Source organism: Gadus macrocephalus, chromosome 5 (genome assembly GCF_031168955.1).
Source record: "Gadus macrocephalus chromosome 5, ASM3116895v1".
Classification (NCBI taxonomy): Eukaryota; Metazoa; Chordata; class Actinopteri; order Gadiformes; family Gadidae; genus Gadus; species Gadus macrocephalus.
This window is the reverse complement of record NC_082386.1, coordinates 12,972,364-12,994,225: the sequence shown is the minus strand read 5'-3', so window position 1 is coordinate 12,994,225 and position 21,862 is coordinate 12,972,364. Positions and strand designations below refer to the sequence as shown.

Below are 21,862 nucleotides of genomic sequence, written 5' to 3'. Positions count from 1 at the left end.
TGAAGAAAAATTGCTTCAATATCAAAATCAATGAAACATGAATGAATAAATAAACTTATCAATAGATAAATGAAGATGCTTTAGCCATACTTTGAGGTGGCTGGGGCCAAAACAGCAGCTTCTGCCTGTCTGTCTGCTGTGGTCTGACACGTTACGTAGGAAAGTTGGTGAAAGGTGAGCAACAGCAGGTTGACACTACCTCTTATTTAGGTTCAACAATTAGGACTACTTTATATATTATCAGCAACTTATATGGATACTCCATGTGTGAAATGAAAAATATTATTTTCATTTTGGGTAAAGAAAATATAAAATGTTAATATAAAACAAAAAGCAACAGCAATTATGTATTAACCGCAAAATATGCATAAAGTGCGTACAGTAGTACCAATCATCCCCAAACAGCCCCAAACAGCCCCTAAACGCAGGCGGCAGCGTCCACCATGGAGCTCCAGCGACCACCATAGCGCACCAGCGACCTTTCGCCTACTTCGAGGCCCTCAGTTCACCGGGTTTAGTCTGACACCGCTGACTCCGGGCCCCGCCCACCAACAACCACGTCCCGCCCCCTGACCACCACGCACACTGCTTCCTCCAACCGTCCGGCGCCCATGCACTGTTCACGCGCCGTTTCCTCTCCCATTGGCCGGAGCCTTACACACATTTATTTTTCATTGGTGAAGCCTAACACACATTCGTTTCTGATTGGTGGAGCGTTGCCGCCCGCCGGTGTGTGTTGTGCGGTTTGTTATCATGTTTTACGCACAGCTGAGCGGCGGCGGTCAGCCCGTTCAGAGCGAAGTGTCTTCGGCGAGAAGGGTCTTCGGCGAGCTGCTGCTTCTCTTCTGACAGAAAGCGGTTCCGGTTTTGTTATACTTTATGATGCCCATGAGAACATATTCAGAGATGGAGCCGCCACACGGGGTAAGGTTATTATTATTATGGTTATTATTAAGGTTACTATTAAGGCTATTAAGACATGAATGGTATTATTTATTGTGAACGATGGTCGCCTCTCGGCAGCAGTTGCTGATCGATTATTGCTCGAGTCGAGGTTCTTTGAACGTGTTTAATTGGACTCATTAATTGGACTCATACGTTCAAGTTTGATTCTATAACGTTAGTACGTGAGTTGACGGTATTTTTTATGAATGACTTGACATTAACCCTGCAGTGGAACAACACAACAGTTTAATCAGACAGAAAGTAATTATTAATTACATTTATTTATCTATATATTAATATTTATTAATCATTTAGACTTATTTTGCGATATAAAAGTAACTTTAGCGTCTTCACTTAATTCAGCCCATGTGATGGTCGGTGTTACATTCACTTATTTACACATGAAGACATTAAAAACGATAACATATGTTTGAGTTGTTAGAGTGATGTCGAGCTCGTAACCATAGTTACCGCCCACTTTCGATAGTTTTACCGATTGATTATTGACGACGAGTCATCGGCTTTGTGTATCACTTCCCCGATCCGGCGGCTTGCTGTTGGGATTTCACACGGCGGACCGGTTGCTACGTCACGGCCCCGGTCTATATTTGGTGATGGGAGGCTTCTTTCTGGCGCTCAGCCAGAGGCATTGCGAGACGGGCTGGGGTGTTGGCTCATCCTTGCTCACTCCATTACTGGCACGACTGCAGTTTGTCACCCTACCCTAACATAATCAATATATGGTGACCTTGGGTGTCTTGAAAGGCGCCTCTAAATCAAATGTATTATTATTATTATTATTATTATTAATATATATATATATATATATATATATATATATATATATATATATATAAAGCTCATTCAAATAACGAGACATTTGCGAGCCAGTCTGTTTCTAAAGTTGAAGATGAAAGTTACCTCAGACATTACACGTTACATTGGTCAAGTCCCATAACAAAATCTCCTGCTGCCTCATATATTTGCCCATATTATTACGTATATAGTTTAGCCTGATCGTTCTGCTTCTGACTCTCAACAGGCCCAGTATGTGGACCAGTGTAAGAGAAGGAGGCATGGTGGTGAGCAGTTCATCTCCAGTGGAACCAGCAGAGGCTCCCCGAGCCTAGAGTACACAGACCTTGAGGCGGCAGAGGCCCTGATGTGCATGAGTTCCTCCCTGAGCCATGGGTCCTTCCCCTGCAAGCCTGCACAGAACCCCTGCAAGCCACGGCCACTGACGCCTGCTTCGGACTGCTGCGACCTGGTACTCTCCCCTGAACTACCAGAGACCCTCAAGGACTTTGTTTCCCTCTCCTCACTTGTAAGTCATGACTTAAAAAAACAATAACAACATAGCCTTTGAAATTACACTCTGCGTCATACCATAGCCAACCGCCAAAGACAGTGCTTGCAATGGATGGTCAGGGGCACCCAGATCACGCAGCAGTGTTAGAATATGAGAACAGAGCAGAACCCCAAAATAGCCATTTTACAAGCTCCCCATCCACCAACTCAGCGCAGAGTTCCAACAAATCTCCCGACCTGCTGCTGCTCTGGGCAGAGAACGGAGAGGGGCTGGGTCAGTGGTTGAGAGTATCGGGTCAAGTTGCTAGGACTAGATACGCCTGGCTGCCGTAAGGGGGTTTGAACCCAGAGCTCCTCCGCTCTGCAGCTATGTCAATAAACGGGCCATAAAAACGGGCCATTAAGGCTCAGAGTGCCCATCACCTTGTATGTATATCTGCTCGACCTATAGGGACTATTACCTCTGTAAACGTTATCCTTAAAACCACTGACGCATCCCTAGCCAAGCGTCATATTACCGCGTTGTAAAGCGCACAACCATATCTAGACCTCCAGCGGACTATGGCTCCTCGTCTCATGCCTGCCTTCCCCCCCTTGTCTCTGCAGAGTATGACGCCCCCCCACAGCCCCAGCTTCACAGAGAGCTCCACACAGCGGTGCGGCACCGGGCTCCCTGCCCTGACCTCTGCTCCCGAGAGGCCCAGCGCTCTGCCCTCACCGCCCCAGGCCTGCAGGGCCATGGAGACCAGTGTCATCCGCCACACCGCAGACAGCACCCCCTGCCGGCAGCACATTCCAGGGGCCCCCAGGAGCTGTAGCAGCGCCGTCGCGGCCACAGTTTGCCCGAAGCAGCAACTTCAACAACAACAACAACAACAACAACAGCAGCAACAACAACTTCATCATCAGCAACACCCACAACAACAGAAGCTGCGGCAGCAGCATTGCACAAGACAGACTGGGCGGCCAAGCCCCCCTCCCCCTCCGCCCTCCTCTTGCACAGCCACCCCGCAGGCCAGGCAGCCGGCCATCTACTCAAAGCCCAGTACGGACAGCACAGCCCCCAGGAGCCTTATCACCCAGCTGGCCCCTCCGGTCCCCACCACCACCACCCTCTGTTCCGCTCCCCAGATCTTCTGCCAGATGATCCCCGTGAGCAGCCAGTCGGGGATCATCTCGGCCTTCATCCCCAGCACGTTGCAGACCGCCAGCCCCGGGTTGAGGACCAGCCCCACCTCCCTCCTCCCCCAGGGTCCGCTCCACGCCGCGCCCGTCCAGCAGCCCCTCCTGGTGGGCCCGGGGGTGCAGCAGGGCACGGTGATGCTGGTGCTCCCTCCGCAGTCGTCCTTCCCCCAGGCTCAGCACTGCACGCCGAGCGTCATGACCCTCGGCCACACCAAGCTGCTCCCCCTGGCCCCGGCCCCCGTCTACATGCCGGCGGGCCCCTGCGGGGCCGCCACCCCGGGCGTCAAGATAGATTGCTTGCGCAGGAGGAACTATGTGTGCAACTTTCCGGGATGCAGGAAGACCTACTTCAAGAGCTCCCACCTGAAGGCGCACCTCCGGACGCACACAGGTTAGGATCCACAGTCGTATGCTTCAGCCTCGAAGACGAAACCAGAAGGAATAAACTACTCTCTGGCCTAGTGTGGCTAAACCAGACGCTTATATCTAATGATGATTCTTCTCTAACCCTCCCTCTCTCTCCCCCTGTTGCCCCCCCTCAGGAGAGAAGCCCTTCAGCTGCAGCTGGGAGAGCTGCGACAAGCAGTTTGCCCGCTCGGACGAGCTGTCGCGGCACCGGCGCACGCACACCGGCGAGAAGAAGTTTGTGTGTCCCGTCTGCGACCGGCGCTTCATGCGCAGTGACCACCTGACCAAACACGCCCGCCGTCACATGACCAGCAAGAAGATCCCTTCCTGGCAGGCGGAGCTGCGGAACCTAAACAAAATGCAAGCCGGCAAAGCACCCTCCCTGAAGCCCAGTCTGCCCACACTGAGCATGCTCGTGCCGGCTGTGTCGCGGTAGGCGGTGAGCCGTCGGGCCCATCGCCGCCCATCGCGCTCTCTCAAGGACACACAGGGAGCAGCCACACAGGCACAAGCCTGCTCTTTACTCATGGGAAGAAGAAAAGAACTCGAAGCACCATGCACTGGACTCCTCTTATCCGCTCATTAATGTCTTATATCTTGCTCTAATGGATTCCTTTGTTTACTTTCATGTATAAGATGACATGTACGTAGCCGTTTGTTTTTGCCAAAGCCTTTGAATGAAGTTTGCCTGCTTAATGTCAAACTCACCGCCCCCGGGTCCTCTTTTAATTGTTTAAGTCTAAGTGTTTTTCTGTTTTATGCTTTCAAATGCTTTTACTTGCCCAATCTTAAGTAATGTGTAACACACAAAACAATGTACAAGTGGGATTACCAGTACAATGATTATACAACTTTTCATATTATTTAATACGTATTTGTAATAAAAAGAGGAAAATGAGAATCCTGTTTATCACAAGCCAAGGTGACTCGTGACTTTTGAATTCAAGATTCCACCGAACAAGACATTTTTACACCAAATCTGGTTTAGTCATCCCGGTTCTTCTGCTATAACTCAACAGAGAAAGAGTCGCTCATCCCACAACATCCTGCGTGCGTGTGTGTCACGTTCTCTAAATCTCCCCCTCCTTCCCTCTTATGGTCAACCAAACGCTCGTACCAGGAAATGTGCTGACGTGCACGGCTTCCTGCATCGTGCGTAGGGTTGACCACTCGAACCTTCTCACGTTCATCATCAGCCAGTCAGCAGCGGTTGTACATGTAGGGGTCGCTATTATAGTCTGACTTCTCCATATGGGGATCATTAAGAGGGATAAATCAGGAGTACCTGTCGTACTGAGTTGTATTGTTTCATTTGAGAGTTCAGTTGACATAGGCCTACTCAGTAGACTTCCCTCGCATTTATATCTCAAGTCATGAAATAAGTTCCTTTTTATGATTTTATAACTATAAAATAATAATAAATGGGAATCAGGACAAAAAGTAAGGACTCAATGTTTCCCCACAAACCTAAAGGACATTATGAACTTAATACTCAAGATGAAATTGTTAGGTGGTTAGAAAGCATCAAGTCTTCCACTGGCATAGCCCGTGTCCCTTGGTGAACAAGCACCGCAAAAGAAACATAACGGCGATCACTGAATTCCGAGCAATGACACAGTCTGGGGGTGCGACCAATCAGCTCTCTCCGGGAACACACGCCCCGTCGGGCCGCTGCCCGGAGAACAGTGACATCTAGAGGCAATGAGTGGCGGCGCCAGAAATAATGTGTTGCAGTTGCTTAACAGTTGCTGTATGAATTCAAGAGGTTGCTGGTCAAAAAAAAAAAACTTGATTAAAACACCTGAATTTGGCAGAGGCACGGCCGGGAAGACATTTTCGGCACGGGTTGGGGTGGTTGCGGTCCCGTACGAGGCAAGTTTACAGTACAGTAACAACACAGACTAATCGCACCACTGTGATTGAGTGTGATCGTATCATTTGACAGTTCAACGTGCGCTATCTTTCTCCCTCTCCCTCACACACGCACAGACATAAAGACGTAAAGACATAGAACAATATAGAGGAAGATCTTTAAGAAGGCCAACATGAAAATAGCCCAGCAGCATGTACACATTCACTGCTAGTCCAGGTGGCACTGCGGCCACACGACATATAACAAACAACATAGTTCTCTCAATCAACAGCCCGTCAGCAGTCCCCCAACTACAAGGTTAGCTGTCCTGTCAATAGTGGTGAATTGCACATCTCAGACCCACCGTCGCCACGGTACATTCCAAAGCATTCACATTAGTTGTGCGATACGTCTCAAATGTAGGCCTATGTGGAACATTAATACAATAGTTGCTATTATTGTTGATACTATTATACTTCATAATACTTCTATTAAGGGCGGATCATACCAGGCTACGATAAACCCATCCTTTGGCATGAGCCAAACCTAGAATCTAGTTCTACTTCAAAACAAAATCACATGGGCCCCAAGTCAATATGCTGCGACGGGCAAACTTAATAACCAAACGGCCTACCTTAAATCGATGTCTTGATCACAGGACGTCTTGCAATATTCCACTTTAATCCATACGGTTTAACACACCAAGCATGTGCTAACATTGTATTGCTAATTCAGAACTGTGTAGGCTACAATATTTTCTTCCGTTTCTTCAGACATTGCCCACATCCAAAATGTGTCATGTATAAATATATAAGCCTATGCTAATTATATTATTTTAACTAAAAGGAGGTACCGTATTACAACAAATTAATATATCAAGACACATCGTGTGATTCACAACACAAAATGAAAAAAGAACTGTTAGGAGATCTCGCGGGAGTAGACTGGATGACGATCAATCCTGTATTTAAACACCAACTAGTAGGTTTAGTTGAACTTATTTAATACCATTTTACGGAAAATGGCATTATTTCAAATGTGTTGTTTGAGTTTGACAAAAAAAATCAGGGGTTGCTCTGGGGTTTCTGAGTAATTGCTTGGAGTTGCTATAGCAACGGCAAGCAACCGTTTGGCGCCGCCCCTTTAAACAACACTTATCAACTAAATAGCTAGACACAGACTCATATAGAGAAATTATCTCTAAATGGCTCTGGGTAGACCCAGTCAAGCGTAAATATTTGTATTAATTAGAATAACTTAAAAGAAGAATAGGTCTAATTAGTCGTTAGTTATATTTATGCATTTATATAATTTGAATTTGAATTTATTTATTCATATATCACAATATATAATTTATACGTATAAATAATACAAGATGCATCGCTTAATTGTATTTCTGGTTGATCTGTTGTACTGAGAGCTGATTGGCCCGCGTGTTGCCATAGCTACGTCAACAAACGGAGTGGCTTGACCTGTAGCGTGTTTTGTGGCCCTACACTTCTTCGTGAAGGGCTGGCGGGGGATTGATATAACTTTGCTTTTTAGAGAATACGAGTTTGATAAGGTGAACAACATGGAGATCGGAGACAAGATAAAAGAGTTAAACATGACGAAGGACGAAGTCGACAGGTTCTCAGCGGCCTTTAAAGACGAAAAGTTCAGAGGTTTGCTGCTCGATTACGCCAAGGAATTATCCGACCCCGAATGTAAGAAGAAGTACGAGGAGGAGATCAAACTGCTGGAGGAGGAAAGGGGAAACGCCATCGAGTTTATCCATCCACAGCCTTTCAGAGCGCTCAAAACGAGCGTCAACGGGAAACAGAAATGCTTCGTCAACATTTGCGCCAATGAAAAGGTCGGTAAGTGTGAGTTTAAATGGGGGGTATCAGAGGATGGCAAAAGAGGACAGCATTGGTCTCTGCCCCACAGTCTGCACCCTGGGAGACCAGAGAGAGACCCCAAAGGAAACAAGTTCATGATCTATGATGTGATCTTCCACCCGGACACTATTCACATGGCGAGCAAGAACAGAGAATTTATGGACATGGTGGACAGCACCGCCATTCAGGGAATCCAAGACGGGTTTAAAGTACGACTGGATCAGAACAACGTAAAAGTGCTGGCCACCAAGTATAAGGGGACCCCCCAGCCCTCCGTGATCCGGAAGCCCATCCCCGGCTACCAGACTGAAGACCCCCCAGCGAGTCCAGACCCTCTGGCCTTCCCCTTCCCCTATAAAGACCCCCCCAGCGGAGCCGCAAACCAGCCTGCAGCCGGTGCAAAAACCAGAGAGGAGTCCACACCAAGAAGCTTCGTCACCGAATCCCCAAAGCCTGGCGCTCCGACCACACCCCACTACAAGCTGAAGTACAGATCCTTCATCGATCTGCAGGACTTCAGATGTTCCCGGGACTCTGCCCAGAGCCCCAGGCCTGGAGAGATCGTGGTCACTGTGGACATGCCCCTTCTAAAGTCGGCCAAAGACACAAGCCTGGAGGTCCTGGGGAAGACCCTCAGGGTGGAGTGCAAGAGGCCGGCCTACAGGCTTGAGCTCCCCCTAGCGTACCCCGTGGACGAGGACAGGGGAGGGGCCAAGTTCAACACACAGAACGGGCAGCTCACCATCACCCTGCCTGTTTCTCCTCTGGTCCAGACGGTTGACCTCAGCTTTGGGCCCCGCCTGACGGAAGCGACACAAAATGGGGAAATTCAGAACAGAACGAGAGAGATGGATGAACAGGAGGAACTGGAAAAGGAAGAAACGGAGCAGAAGACTGAGGGTTCAGAGGGCCAACGGGAGAGGGGGGTTGGACCTGAGCGGGAGAGCGCTGACGCCAGAGAGGTTGGGGGCTGTGATACTGAAGAGCAGGCAGGAAGCCCACGCAGAAAAGACGTTCCTACCACGCATGTTGCCTCCTACACTGAAGACAACCCCAGTGAAACTGCTGATAACAGGAACGGAGTTCCACCTCATACCCAAAAGAGCTTCAAAGTCCTAGAAGACAACACAGGCGAAAACAGCGGAACCTCAGAAAGCAGCTTCCACTCAAGGAACAGCAAAAGAACCGAAGCGGACGAAGAGACAGGGACACCGGAAGACATGAGGATACACACGGGGACACTCACAGGAACACAGAGAGAAATGGTGACGCAGGGAGACACTGGGACAGAGGGAGACACTGGGATAGAGAGAGACACAGGGACCAAGGGAGACACAGGGACCTGTGCAGAGAAGGAACATCTGCAAGGCACTTCAAGTACTGAGGTGAGAAATGATCAACAATGTAGCCATTGGTTCAGAACAAGGTAGCACAATGCAAGTTTATTAAAGGATTTATTATAAAAGTCATTATTTTTTACAATATAAAATGTATATTTTTTCCCCCTGTATTAATGTTTCTCTTGTCCTTGTCCTAGTACACAGCGCCTCAGCTTGTATCCGCTGGCAAGTCCACCAGCAGTGAAGCCACAGGATCGGCCGAGTCACTGAACTCTGAAGACAGGAACCACCAGATGAGCCCCAATGTTCCTACAGCGAGCGCAGAGGATCAGTTAAAGAAGGACGATTCAGCGGACGCTGTCCCGGTCGGTCCGGTGAGCGCCACAGAGGAAGAGGAGCATCAGGAGGACTCAGCGGACGCTGTCCCGGTCGGTCCGGTGAGCACCACAGAGGAAGAGGAGCATCAGGAGGACTCAGCGGACGCTGTCCCGGTCGGTCCGGTGAGCGCCACAGAGGAAGAGGAGCATCAGGAGGACTCAGCGGACGCTGTCCCGGTCGGTCCGGTGAGCACCACAGAGGAAGAGGAGCATCAGGAGGACTCAGCGGACGCTGTCCCGGTCGGTCCGGTGAGCACCACAGAGGAAGAGGAGCATCAGGAGGATTCCCCACCAGGGCAGAACGGGTCAGAGCCTGTATTCTCTAGAAAGCCTCCACAGCCTTTGTTGAGGGAAATGGATGAGAGCGGACAGGAGACCATCATCAGTGATCACGCCACGTCCGCTGGCCTAAGCTTCCACAACTCCCTTCTGTATGAACTGGACTAAATCACGAGCTTTGAGGTGATCTAATTAGCAGAAATGCCATTAAAGCACATAGCTGTCCTTGGTAATGACAAGGGATGAATCCCATGATGGAAGAATATTCCATATCTTGTATGTAATATTTAATGTCTCACGCTGTAGTGACAAAAAAAGTAATTGCTTGATTGATTGATTTTTGTTTAGAACAAATGAATAAATATCTTGAATCACCCGTTTTATGTATTTATTTTTCATATATTTAAAATAATTGCTCGGTAAAAACAAACACTGTTTGACAAAAATACATATCTGGTTGAGGAAAGCAAGATGAATATCTCTGATTTCATACTTCACAGAAGTAGGGCGAGGCAGAATGATGATCTGCATTTCGCAATTGAATGAGGAAAGAAACCATGACTTTTAGTATCAAGAAGATAATAGAACTGTGTGTGTGTGTGTGTGTGTGTGTGTGTGTGTGTGTGTGTGTGTGTGTGTGTGTGTGTGTGTGTGTGTGTGTGTGTGTGTGTGTGTGTGTGTGTGTGTGTGTGTGTGTGTGTGTGTGTGTGTGTGTGTGTGTGTGTGTGTGTGTTCCAACCATCAAAGTGCAAGCAAGACGTGTTTGGTCGGAGGAGGTGGAATGAGGATGCAGGCGGTGCGGAGTGCTTTCGATAACAGCGTCTGTCCTTTGCATCACATCACCGCTAGGAAGAGAGCAGCCAGGATCCCTATGAATTATGCAGCATTGTAAAAATCCCTCTCGTCCATCGCATCTGGAAAAACGATGTCATGTGGCCGACAACATCAACGTCCCAAAAGTAAAATTTTCAAGAAACAAAAGCCTGGAAATAAGGCTTTGGTCTGGGGCATGTTGTCCGTCACAGCCCACCCTCCTGGGGGTCCACCGGCACCCTACCGCCCGCCCCTCTGGAGGCAGTTGTCGAGGAACTGGGAGTAGCAGGACAGCGAGCAGAAGTGCTGCTGCACCGGGGCCTCGGTGCCGCCCATGTCGTCCACCAGAACCACCGTGTGAGACACCTGGTGCAGGTTCATGCTAACCGCCGTCTGGATGAAGAAGCTGACGCAGGCGCTGCCGCAGTCGCAGGCCTCGGAGACCTCCAGGTCCCGGCAGAGGTGGGCGGGGAGGTGCTGCGGTCCGTACGGCACCCTGGGGCGGGGGGGGGAGCAGGAGATCGAGGGGTTTAGTATTCGGGGAAAACGTGTTGACAAAATAACATTGACGACACTTTGGACATACATTGATAGTTTATCACTTTAGCCATTAACTGCATGGAAAGTGGGTCACGTGTCCTTCAGCAATGTGGAGGACCCGATGAAACATTGCACTGTGTTTAAATCCAGGTGAAGGGTCACCAATGGCATTGCACAACCTTAGCAGAAGGGTCTGCACGTAATCAATAATGAGCAGCTGTGTTTTTCCCAGTGGTATCACTAGGTCGGCACGGGCCTAGAACCGTCAGAGAGGGAGGAGGGTTACTGCACCGGCTTACTGCAGAGGGACTCAGGATACGGGTGACGAGACGCTGGCCAGCTGCTGCTCACCTGAGGTTGACCACCGCCCTGCTGGCCAGCTCCTGGAGCGACAGCGGGAAGGTGAGGTGGATGCTGTGGTCCAGGGGGTTGGGCGGGGTGAAGGGGTTCCCGAACAGGTCCAGGTTCTCCAGGCTCAGCCTGCGGAAGTCGCCGGGCAGCAGGGCCAGCTGGTTGTGCGCGGCTGACAGGAACCTCAGCTTGGAGAGCCGGCCCACGCGGAAGGGCAGCCACTGGAGCTTGTTGTCGTCCAGCTTGAGGTTGACCAGCTCCCGGAGCTGGGAGAACTGGGAGGGCAGGCCCTTCAGGCGGTTCTGACTGAGGTCCAGGTGCTGGAGGGTGCGCTGCAGGGTGGACAGGCACAGGGCCTCGCTGAAGCTCTCCAGCTGGTTGTTGTGCAGGATGAGCTCGGCGAGGCAGCCCAGGTCCCCGATGGTGGCCGGGAGCTTCTTGATGTGGTTGTTGCTGAGGTCCAGCTTACGAAGAGCTGGACAAAAGTAATGAAAGAGTCAACTTCAATCCTAGGAACACATTTGTATTCCAGAGGCTTTTGGGGAGGCCCTTTTTATCAGAATGCAGAGGTTATAGTTCAATTGTAAAGAGTGGGAATGATAATGCGGTGGTTAGGGGGATTGAGCTCATAAGGTCTGCAGCCTACCTGTAGGCCTCCTTAAGGAAGCTTCCTAGCCCATATCAGCTCCTTTAGGACCCCCCCCCCCCCCCCCCATAGTTCCCAGGTTCGTACCTTTGAGGGACAGCATCCTCATGTCCACGCGCGAGAGCTTGCAGTAGGACACCTGCAGCTGCTCCAGGGAGTAGGGGAAGCTGGAGGCGAGCGGGTAGTCCTTCTTGGAGACGATGGTGAGCTTCTTCTTGGGCTTCTCCACGTCGCGGGCGCGGACCGGGGTCAGGGTGGCCAGCGGGAGGCTGCTGGTGTCGCTGCCGCGGTCGGCCAGCCGCGCCGCGGAGAGGAAGCTCTTCAGGCTGTTGGCGTCGGCCTGCGAAACATCACATGAACCAGGTGTTACCCGGCATGTAGCTCAGGAGGTAGAACAGGTTTGCTGGTAACCTAAAAGTTGCTAGTTCGATCCCGGCTCGAACTAGCACAAGACACCTCTCCCTAACTGCTCCCGACAAGCTGGCAGTCGCCTTGCATGGCTGTCTGGCGCCGCCGTCGGTGTGTGAATGAGTGCATGAACGGCTGAATGTTAGGCAATATTGTAAAGCACTGTGGGTGGCCATTGTAGAAAAGCACTGTATAAATGCAGTGCATTTACCATTATCCTTCACCGCTTTGAGCTGCTCACACAGCAGTACGTGTATGCCTGCGCCGCAGCTACGTTTCCATGGTGCCGGTGAAGGGCAACGCTGGCATGACAAACCAACCTACATTTAGTAAGAGAAAATATCTTGACACACATTCTGTGTCCTATTTATGAACATATAATTGGCCTTGCAAAGCATGCAGGTTTTTAGAGTGTTTTTTGCCTTTCCAATGCCCAGAGGAATGCAACTCATTTTTGTATTCAAAGTGTGTTAGTGGGTGCACTGATGAGGTGATGCGTCCTATGTTTGGTGTGTTATGTCTGGCGTAGAGTTCACCAAAGGTCCTTAACTGTGTACATATCTGGGGGAGACCGATGGCAACGACCATCCGTGTTTGTATTCAGCAGAGCTCAGATACGGCATTGATCTGCGTATCTAGGTAACAGGTCGCCAGTAGCAGGGAACTGTGTGTAGATACAGGTGAAAGGTCACAATGGCACTGCATCGACGCGTGACAAAAGGTAGTCGATAACGAGCTGTCCATCACAGTGGAGCAAGAAAGTACCACTCAGTCAGCAAAGGTCCATCAGAATTAGACAATGTGACTGACACAGCATACAGTATCATGTATGGAGCATTGTCGCAAGGACATTTGTTTCTCCATCAATAAGTGTCCAGACTTTAGTTTTGTTACTTATAAAAACCAACAGAATCAGCACATGTGCTGTGTACCCCTTTGTCTTTGAAAGATGTCACTCTCTCCGTTACTAACTTACATAAGGTGCCATTTTCTTTGACAGAGTAGTTGTGTTTGCCACCTGAAGAGGCCTTGTATTTGCATAGGAGCATAGGGCAGAGATTGAATCTCTACATTGTACCACTGCTCGTACCTTGCTCAAACATATGTCAATAGCTGGTTCTTTGATCCGGACGGTGGCTTTGCCCTCCTCGACGAACCACGTGAAGAACTTCTCAATGTTGTCCTTCAGCTGCAGAGAGTAAGAAGAACAGTGTGAGAATGGGGCTGATCGTGAGAACACACACAGTTGTGCGAGAACACACAATCTATTTCCTAGGAAGGATGACCCCTTACACAACATCATCTGGATAACAAGATAGTTATAATTATTCATGGTCAATGGCAGATTGTAAATGGACTGCATTTATATAGCAATTTTGTAACCAAGTGGCCACTCAAAGCGCCTGTTCATGCACATATTCACATATCGACAGCGGTGTCAGCCATGCAAGGCGACAGCCAGCTCGTCGGGAACATTAAGGGTTAGGTGCCTTGCTCAGGGACACTTCGACACTCAGTCAGGAGGAGCCGGGGATTGAACCAGGAACCTTCCAGTTACCAGCCAACCCGCTCTTCCTCCTGAGGCGACATAACACTAGACATGGATCACATAGGTAATGCAAATGGGCAGGGACGTTCGACCTTGTACTTGGAGCCTGTCCTGTCCTTGGCCGTGCAGATGATCATGTAGACGCTGGTCCTCTGGGTGGTTTTGTCCAGGTGCTTCCCGATTGAGAGCACCGCTCGGGCGCCCTTCCCTCGGTTCTTCATACCGAACGAGGGGAGCATGCGGTTGACGACCTCGACATCACACTGTAGCTTCATGGCACCAGTCAGAACGAGTATGAGAGGCCGGTGGGACACCGATGAAGAGATGGATTTAAAGTTTTAATACATCAGAAGCTCCAGCAGAACGCGTTCATGGGGTGAACAGCAACGCCTCGCGGTTCCACCGCGGAACAAAACAACCCAGTCCCTCTCAGCAGATCACCCGTCAGAAGGTCGTTGAGAACTAACCCCACGTTTTAAGATGTAACGCGTTAAATTGGTCGATTAATTGAATTAACCTAAACCAAAACAGGGCTGTTTACTTCTACCGGACAGCTGCATAGGATACCATCCCGCGCTAGGGAAGTGACGTTAGAGGAGCGCTTGTTGCTATGTTACAAAAGGTGGTGCGCCAACACAGGAGGACTTCTACCGCCCGCCCTCCGATTCTGACCCGGAGTCTTTAATCGAACGCTCTCTTATTCGAGCCAAACAACTGAGATTGTTATTTTTCATGTACAACTATTTCCAAAACATGTATGCTAATTATGACGAAATGAATGCATGGCATACATATACGATTATAATACGCAATATAATGGGAGATTAAGAGATATTTTACATTATTGCATTTTAGCATTGAGACACGGTACTGAAATTCCATTTTCTGAATACATATAGCGCCATCTAGCGGCGGACACATGTATAGTTGTTTGGACCCTAATTCCTGAAAATGAGACCTTATGACTGTAGATAATCTGAGGAAATATAGCATTAAATTGCTATTGGACAGACGCGCACACACACACACACACACACACACACACACACACACACACACACACACACACACACACACACACACACACACACACACACACACACACACACACACACACAATCAATTATTGTGATTATTTTGTACATTGTTTTCATTTTGTTTTTATTATTACTTCGGCAACATGTTAAGTCTCCATACAAATTGTGGGCATTGCTAACAAGTCGTTTGTCATTTTACAGCTGAATTGGCTGAATATTAAGCCTTTATGTTTCCTTTATCATGCACCAGCCTCCCATCGTGATTCTGAATAGGCTTTATGCGTGTGTGTGGTTGTGGAAGAATGTGAACCACATTGAGCGCAATACAAAGAGCATTAAGCTGAATGAATGGATGCACGTGGGATTCACCTCGTTTTCCTCCTTCCCACTCAGCACATTTCTGGAAATGCAAAAAATACTACAATGAAATTAAATAAATATTTTATGTAAAGTCCTTATTCATGAGCCATCTTTTGAATAGCATTCATTCTGGCAAGACATGTTCATCTTTATTACATATATATTACCCAAACAAATGCATGGGGGGGAGGGAAGACAGTAAACTTCCATCAACCTGAAGGCCTTTGGTCTCAATCTATCGTCCTCCGCTTGACTGACAGACAGGATCTTTGGTAACAACAGCATGCACACCCAGTTCCTCCTGCAGGGCCCTCAACATGCCCCCCCTTCTTCTAAGTTCCTCCACACAAACACACATGTAGCACATCAGAATAACACGTTCTGTGGTTATCTCCCCCACCATGGTTATGAGCCGTGAAAGCAGCTATGAGCTCAGCATTGCTCTCATTTCATTGGCCGTGAAATCAGAGAACCTTCCTGAATGCTTGCTTCCTGAAAATGCTGTCAGAGGGTGAATATGACTTTGTTACATGATAGGATGTTACAATGCACTTTTACACCATACATAGATACCATACTAACCCCAACCTGGAGGAATCCACATGAAGGAAACAGAATATTGATTACTGTATATATTACAATAGAAACACATCAGAATTTCAAACTTATAAAATATTTTCCCATGTAATTCCGTGCGTGTAACAAATAGCCACGGTCCCTAACCGATCCCTAGGTTAACCTGCATCCCACAACTCATCCCCACGGCCCCTAAGCATTCCCCAGGTCGGCCTGCGGGACCCCCACAGCGAGGTCTCAACGCAGCGGGACCCTCACAGCGAGGTCTCCACACAGCAGGAGCCGCGTCGCACAAAGTAGCGCCGCACGTCGCGGTCTTCCTCGCCGCCGCGGCCCTCCTGCCGGTGCACGATGAGCACTGGGAAGAAGCGTGCGTCCCGGTACGTGGGCGGGCTCTCGTTGAGCGCCAGCCGGCTGGAGTCCGAGCGGCAGCAGCGGCGGTCGGCGCAGAAGCGGTCGGTCAGCGTGCTGCTGCGGCTCCGCCACAGCCCCACCGTGCGGCGCGAGCCGTACATGCGGCACAGCGAGAAGCGCGACGTGTCCAGCGAGAGGCGCGAGTGCAGCAGGCCCCCGCGGCACGAGAAGAGGGAGGAGCAGCTGGAGCTGGTGAGGGTCCGCCGCCGCCCCCCCGCCTCACCCGCCCCCCCGTGCCGGCTCTGCCGCTGGGAGCAGCGCTCGCAGTCCTCCGCGCTCAGCAGGGCGCCGTAGCCCCCCGGGGCGGCGGCGGCGGGCTGCCGGCCCGCGCCGTCCAACAGGTGGCGGTTGGCGGAGGGCGTGTCGTCGTCGGGGTCCCCGACGGGGGTGTCGCCCGCCCCGCACGGCGCCCCGGGGTCCGCGGCCTCGGGGTCGAACAGCACGGCCTCGGAGTAGCTGGGGATGATCTGGTGGTTGGAACGGATGTGCCACTCCAGCTCCGTGCTGTCGCAGGTGTCCACGCGGGGGATGCCGCAGCCGGCGCCCCCGGGCCGGGCCGGGACGTCCTCGTCGTCGGGGGAGGGGCTGCTGTAGCTGTACTCCAGGCCGAACAGCTTCTCGATGCGGTAGTGGACGTAGGAGGTCCGGTACTCCATCAGCACCCTCAGCGGCCAGGACAGCATCAGCAGGGCGGCGAGCCAGAAGGCCAGCTGGGAGGTGTACCAGGGCGGGCGCTCGGGGTCCAGGTAGGCGATCAGGTGCTCCTTAAAGTCCACGTTCTTCAGCTGCATGCCCTCGCGGGCCTCCATGTAGTCGTCCATGCCCTCGATCTCCGAGAAGAAGCGGGAGCGCTGGTTGAGGTAGGAGTTCTCGGGCCCGGCGCCGGCGAAGCTGAAGCACTTGGTGAAGCGCAGGCGGGTGGCGGGGTGGCGCTCCAGGCCGCGCAGGTCGCACGACACGTCCCGCATGCCGCAGCGGCCGTAGTCGAACTCGCCCTCGGCCACGTGCGTGTTGACGCGCTCGTGGTACACCTGCGTGGTGGTGTAGGCGTCGCCGTTGCGGTAGCGCGTCACCTGCCGCGTGCGCCGCACAAAGTGGTAGCTGATGGCCTTCCACCAGACGCAGGGCCGCGCCGCCCGCATCCGCAGCACGCGCTCGTACACGCCGTCCACGTCGGCCCGCGACTGCAGGTCGCTGCGGGCGCGGCAGTGCCAGCACTCCAGCAGGTACACCACGTACAGCATGCTGAGGAAGGCCAGGGGGATGTAGAGGTAGCCGTCGGCGCAGGGGCTGTCGTGGTAGATCATGGAGTGCCCCCCTCCTCCTCCTCCTCCTCCTCCTCCCCCTATGCCCACGCCGGAGGCTCCGCCCCGCAGAGAGGAGGTGATGGGGGAGGCGAAGGAGGAGGTGAGCGCCGAGTTGAAGCTGATCTTGGTGATGCGGGCCAGCTGGCACCAGGCCACAGCGCCCAGGCAGCCGTACATGAGCAGGGAGAGCAGCAGGCAGCGCCAGTGGGACTCCCGGCACACGCACGCGCCCAGGGACTGCTTGACGGGGTGTTGCTACAGAGAGACATGGAGACAGGGAGACAGGGAGACAGGGAGACAGGGAGACAGGGAGACAGGGAGACAGGGAGACAGGGAGACAGGGAGAGAGGGAGACAGGGAGACAGGGAGAGAGGAAGACATGGAGACATGGAGACAGGGAGACATGGAGACAGGAAGACATGGAGACAGGAAGACAGGGAGACAGGGAGACAGGGAGACAGGGAGACAGGGAGAGAGGAAGACATGGAGACATGGAGACAGGGAGACATGGAGACAGGAAGACATGGAGAGAAGGTGAGAGGGAGACAGGGAGACATGGAGACAGAGAGACATGGAGACGTGGAGGGAGGGAGACAGAGAAGGTGAGTGGGAGACAGGGAGACAGGGAGACATGGAGACAGGGAAACATGGAGACATGGAGACATGGAGACATGGAGACATGGAGACAGGGAAACATGGAGACAGGAAGACATGGAGAGAAGGTGAGAGGGAGACAGGGAGACATGGAGACGTGGAGGGAGGGAGACAGAGAAGGTGAGTGGGAGACAGGGAGACAGAGGGAGAAGGTGCGAGAGAGACAGGGAGACCGGGAAACAGGCAGAGATGGAGACAGGGAGAGAGGGAGACATAGAGAGAGGGGGAGAGGGACATAGAGGAGAAGGGGGCAAGGGTGAAAGACAGAGACAGTTGAAGCAATGAGTCCGGCCAGGTGGGGGGTATGGAGAGGGAGAGAAAGCGAAGCAGCCATGAGGAATGGGCATTTCTGAAAAAGATGGCAGTGATAACTTTGCAGCTATGCCAATTATATGGCTGCACTGTAAATTGCTGAGCTTTTAAAAGTGTAATCAGACAGTAAATTAGGATGAGGAGAGTTCACAGAGTCCACTTGAAGGTAATGAAACCAAGCTGTGCTACAGTAGTGTTGTTCATCATCCCCATGCTGCTCCCTGGGCTCCCAATCAACTGGTTGTCAAATACAACGTAACCAGGGACTAATAGCTAATTGGCCATCTTAAAAAATTGGATTGTGCTAATTTAGCAGATTTTGAAATAAGGAAATATTTAGCACTTTGCACAAAGTGTTTTTGGAGAAATATTTAAACCAATTATGGAATTTAAATTGTTCAAACCAATAATACTTTCAGACCAAATCTAGACGATGTTTCTAGCATACAGAATACAAAATCTGCAAATCATTTCACAAACAATGTTTATGAAATGCCACTCGCGCATAACATTGACAACAAATGAAAACATGATGCACATGGACACAGATTTCAATGGACCAACAGCCTCCAGGCCCGGGCATCAATAAAGACCCACGTGCAGAGAATGATGTGGTTAATGTCCTACAAGCTGACGAGCAGCAGCATCAAATATCTTTCATTTAGCAGAGGCGAATACCCCAAAGCTATGGTTTGTGCTCCTGTAAAACCCAGTCGCTTGCTAATGATAATTCACTTATATAAGATGGATGGATATTGTTGTTGCTGCCTGTCTTGTTTTATGAATGCACCAAAGAAAAAACGACTTACATCTGTCTTGTAATATTGGCAATATAGCTTTCTGAATTTGATTCTGATATAAAAACTACAGCTAGATAAATCTCCGGGATTTATTGTTTACATTTAATAAGGATATGGCCTTGGTAGTTGCTGTTAAGAGTGACATGGCACTACCCATTGTACTGTCAACATGTCAGCAGAACCTCATCAATGGGGGGCCAATCAGGCTGCGGCCAGGGCCAGGCAAGCCTTACGCAGTGATAGCGGAGAGGCTGGTTCAGGCTACCTCTGGTGTTTCAGCCAAGGATTTATGGGGACACCCAGCCCTGCTTTACTGTCCTGCACTGACACACAATGGGTTTCTTCAGCAGGTGTCTCTGCTCTTCTCTTATTTGCACTGGGCCCCAGAGAGAGATAGAGGCAAACAGACATGGAAAGGTATCTCTTTTTTTTCTTCTCTTTTTTTTAACTGCGTTGATGTATTTCTAAAGAGGGAAACAACCCCTGGAGCTTTCTCTTCGACTGTATTTTTATTTTCTCTCTGCCCCTGAAGGTTCCCACTGACCGGGTGTATGAGAGGGCTAACCCAGTGGTTCACATCATGTAAATTCACTGGTAAAAATACATGTGACTTTGAATGTCCTTCTCAGATAACGATGTTCTATATTAGGTTGTGTTCTGAGAACTGCCTATCGGAGAGGATATCAGTGTTCCATAAAGAAAAAAAAAACTGTAAAGCTATACATCTTTACTGTCTTACACAGGAAGACAATTCAGAGTAAAATGCTGGCTGCTGTATTTCTACGGTTGGCTGCAGACGTCTCTGCAGATGGAACCCTAGTAATTACTCCTTGACAGCAGTGTAGGTTTATGGGCCATGGATAAACACACACGCGCATGTGCACACTCTCACACAGACACATAGACACACGCACACCAAGACACGCACCCACACAAACACACACACACACACACACACACACACACACACACACACACACACACACACACACACACACACACACACACACACACACACACACACACACACACACACACACACACACACACACACTACAGTAAATCACACTTATCCGTGAACAAGAAAAATGGCAGAGCTTTCACTAATTCGTACACAATCAACAATATATTTTACAGTTCCAGCAAGCGCAAACGCTTTTCACGTTGTTTCATCAGATGAAGTGGTAAGCTGGGACATTTGAGGACATTAAAAAAAGTAAGGGAGATGGTATGATGGTATGGAGTTTATTAGGCGGACAAAGTTATGGTCAATTTCACATTTCAAAAACACGTCGATAACTTCACTTATTTTGCATCATGCATCATTTGGCTTGTGTGCAGGGTATGCTATTTTCAAACATAAGAAGATAAAATCATCATTCACATTCACCTCTGGCTCAGTTACACTCTCGCCTACTTCAGTTTGAATCACCGAATGATGATAATTGAGTCTACAGTTGCACCTCCCGAAACCAATGAAACAATAACAATAGTATTGATTTGAGAACGTATTGTTTAATACTTACCTCCTCTGGGACTTCAATGTTAACCGGTGATTCCTCCTCTTCCCCCTCATCCTCCTCATCGTTCGGTCTACTGGCCGCTGTTCCTTCCGCAGTGGTCTCACTGTCTGCATCGGGGGAAAACATGCTGCACTTCACTCATCGCCGAGCCCCTATCACTCGCGTTTATTAGCCTGCTTTGGGATGAGCCTCTCCTTCTTTGCTTCCTCTTGCTCCCTTCTCCGCCCCAGAGCCGCTGGGCCCGAGCCAAGCTGCTGCATAATCGGGAACCGGGGATCCCGCGGTGCTCCCGACTGGGAGGACTGGGGGGGGCGGGGTTGTGGGATTTCGCCGCAGCAGAGGCAAAGCAAATTGACCATGACAGTATGACAAGGAAGCGAGGATAGAGGAATAGAGAAGCAGGCTGCTAGATAACGAATCCGTTCGGATGTATAGACGCCCACGCTACGCAGCCTCCTTCAGATGTAGATGTTCGATCGATATTAAAATACGAAGCATATTGAATTTAGATCAATCTGTAGATGCATGATCACAGAGCTGTCCAATGTCCTGAAGGCTCGTAGCGAAGGTAACGCGAGAAAGTCCCACAGTGAAAGCGCGTGCCTGTGTGTGTCATGGATGTACGCGCGCGCATCTGCGTGAGTGAGTGTCTGAGTGTGTGTGTGTGTGTGTGTGTGTGTGTGTGTGTGTGTGTGTGTGTGTGTGTGTGTGTGTGTGTGTGTGTGTGTGTGTGTGTGTGTGTGTGTGTGTGTGTGTGTGTGCAGAACATGAGACATAATTTGTGAGTTGAATGTTGATCTTTTTATTATATCAAAGATATTGTAAAAAAATGTAATATATATATATATATATATATATATATATATATATATATATATATATATATATATATATATATATATATATATAATATAATATAGAACCGTACAATTACATCAAGATTATTTCTCAGGCAGGCACAAATATTAAAAAGTAAAATTTCACGCACCCGTGGAGCT

General features: G+C 49.9%; 4 protein-coding genes across 4 annotated transcripts; 2 read left to right on the top strand and 2 right to left on the bottom strand.

The window, feature by feature from the left end:
• Positions 1-756: 756 nt before the first annotated feature.
• LOC132458030 (Krueppel-like factor 11) lies at positions 757-4,767 on the top strand. Its single transcript, XM_060052472.1, has 4 exons — positions 757-924; positions 1,988-2,269; positions 2,860-3,829; positions 3,981-4,767. Exons 1-4 carry the CDS (start codon positions 880-882, stop codon positions 4,280-4,282), a joined length of 1,599 nt encoding a protein of 532 aa, XP_059908455.1. The 5' UTR covers positions 757-879; the 3' UTR covers positions 4,283-4,767.
• A 2,246-nt stretch (positions 4,768-7,013) lies between these two features.
• Positions 7,014-9,950, top strand: dnaaf2 (dynein axonemal assembly factor 2). Its single transcript, XM_060052469.1, has 2 exons — positions 7,014-8,963; positions 9,116-9,950. Exons 1-2 carry the CDS (start codon positions 7,272-7,274, stop codon positions 9,740-9,742), a joined length of 2,319 nt encoding a protein of 772 aa, XP_059908452.1. The 5' UTR covers positions 7,014-7,271; the 3' UTR covers positions 9,743-9,950.
• lrr1 (leucine rich repeat protein 1) lies at positions 9,948-14,742 on the bottom strand. The gene is made up of 5 exons (XM_060052471.1): positions 13,974-14,742; positions 13,423-13,521; positions 12,012-12,264; positions 11,279-11,753; positions 9,948-10,883 (listed from the first exon to the last, which is right to left on the bottom strand). The coding sequence occupies exons 1-5, from the start codon at positions 14,154-14,156 to the stop codon at positions 10,628-10,630; spliced, it is 1,266 nt and encodes a 421-aa protein (XP_059908454.1). The 5' UTR covers positions 14,157-14,742; the 3' UTR covers positions 9,948-10,627.
• Positions 14,743-14,910: 168 nt separating this feature from the next.
• Positions 14,911-21,628, bottom strand: si:dkey-13p1.4 (transmembrane protein 151B). The gene is made up of 2 exons (XM_060052470.1): positions 20,868-21,628; positions 14,911-17,830 (listed from the first exon to the last, which is right to left on the bottom strand). The coding sequence occupies exons 1-2, from the start codon at positions 20,988-20,990 to the stop codon at positions 16,109-16,111; spliced, it is 1,845 nt and encodes a 614-aa protein (XP_059908453.1). The 5' UTR covers positions 20,991-21,628; the 3' UTR covers positions 14,911-16,108.
• Positions 21,629-21,862: the final 234 nt, after the last annotated feature.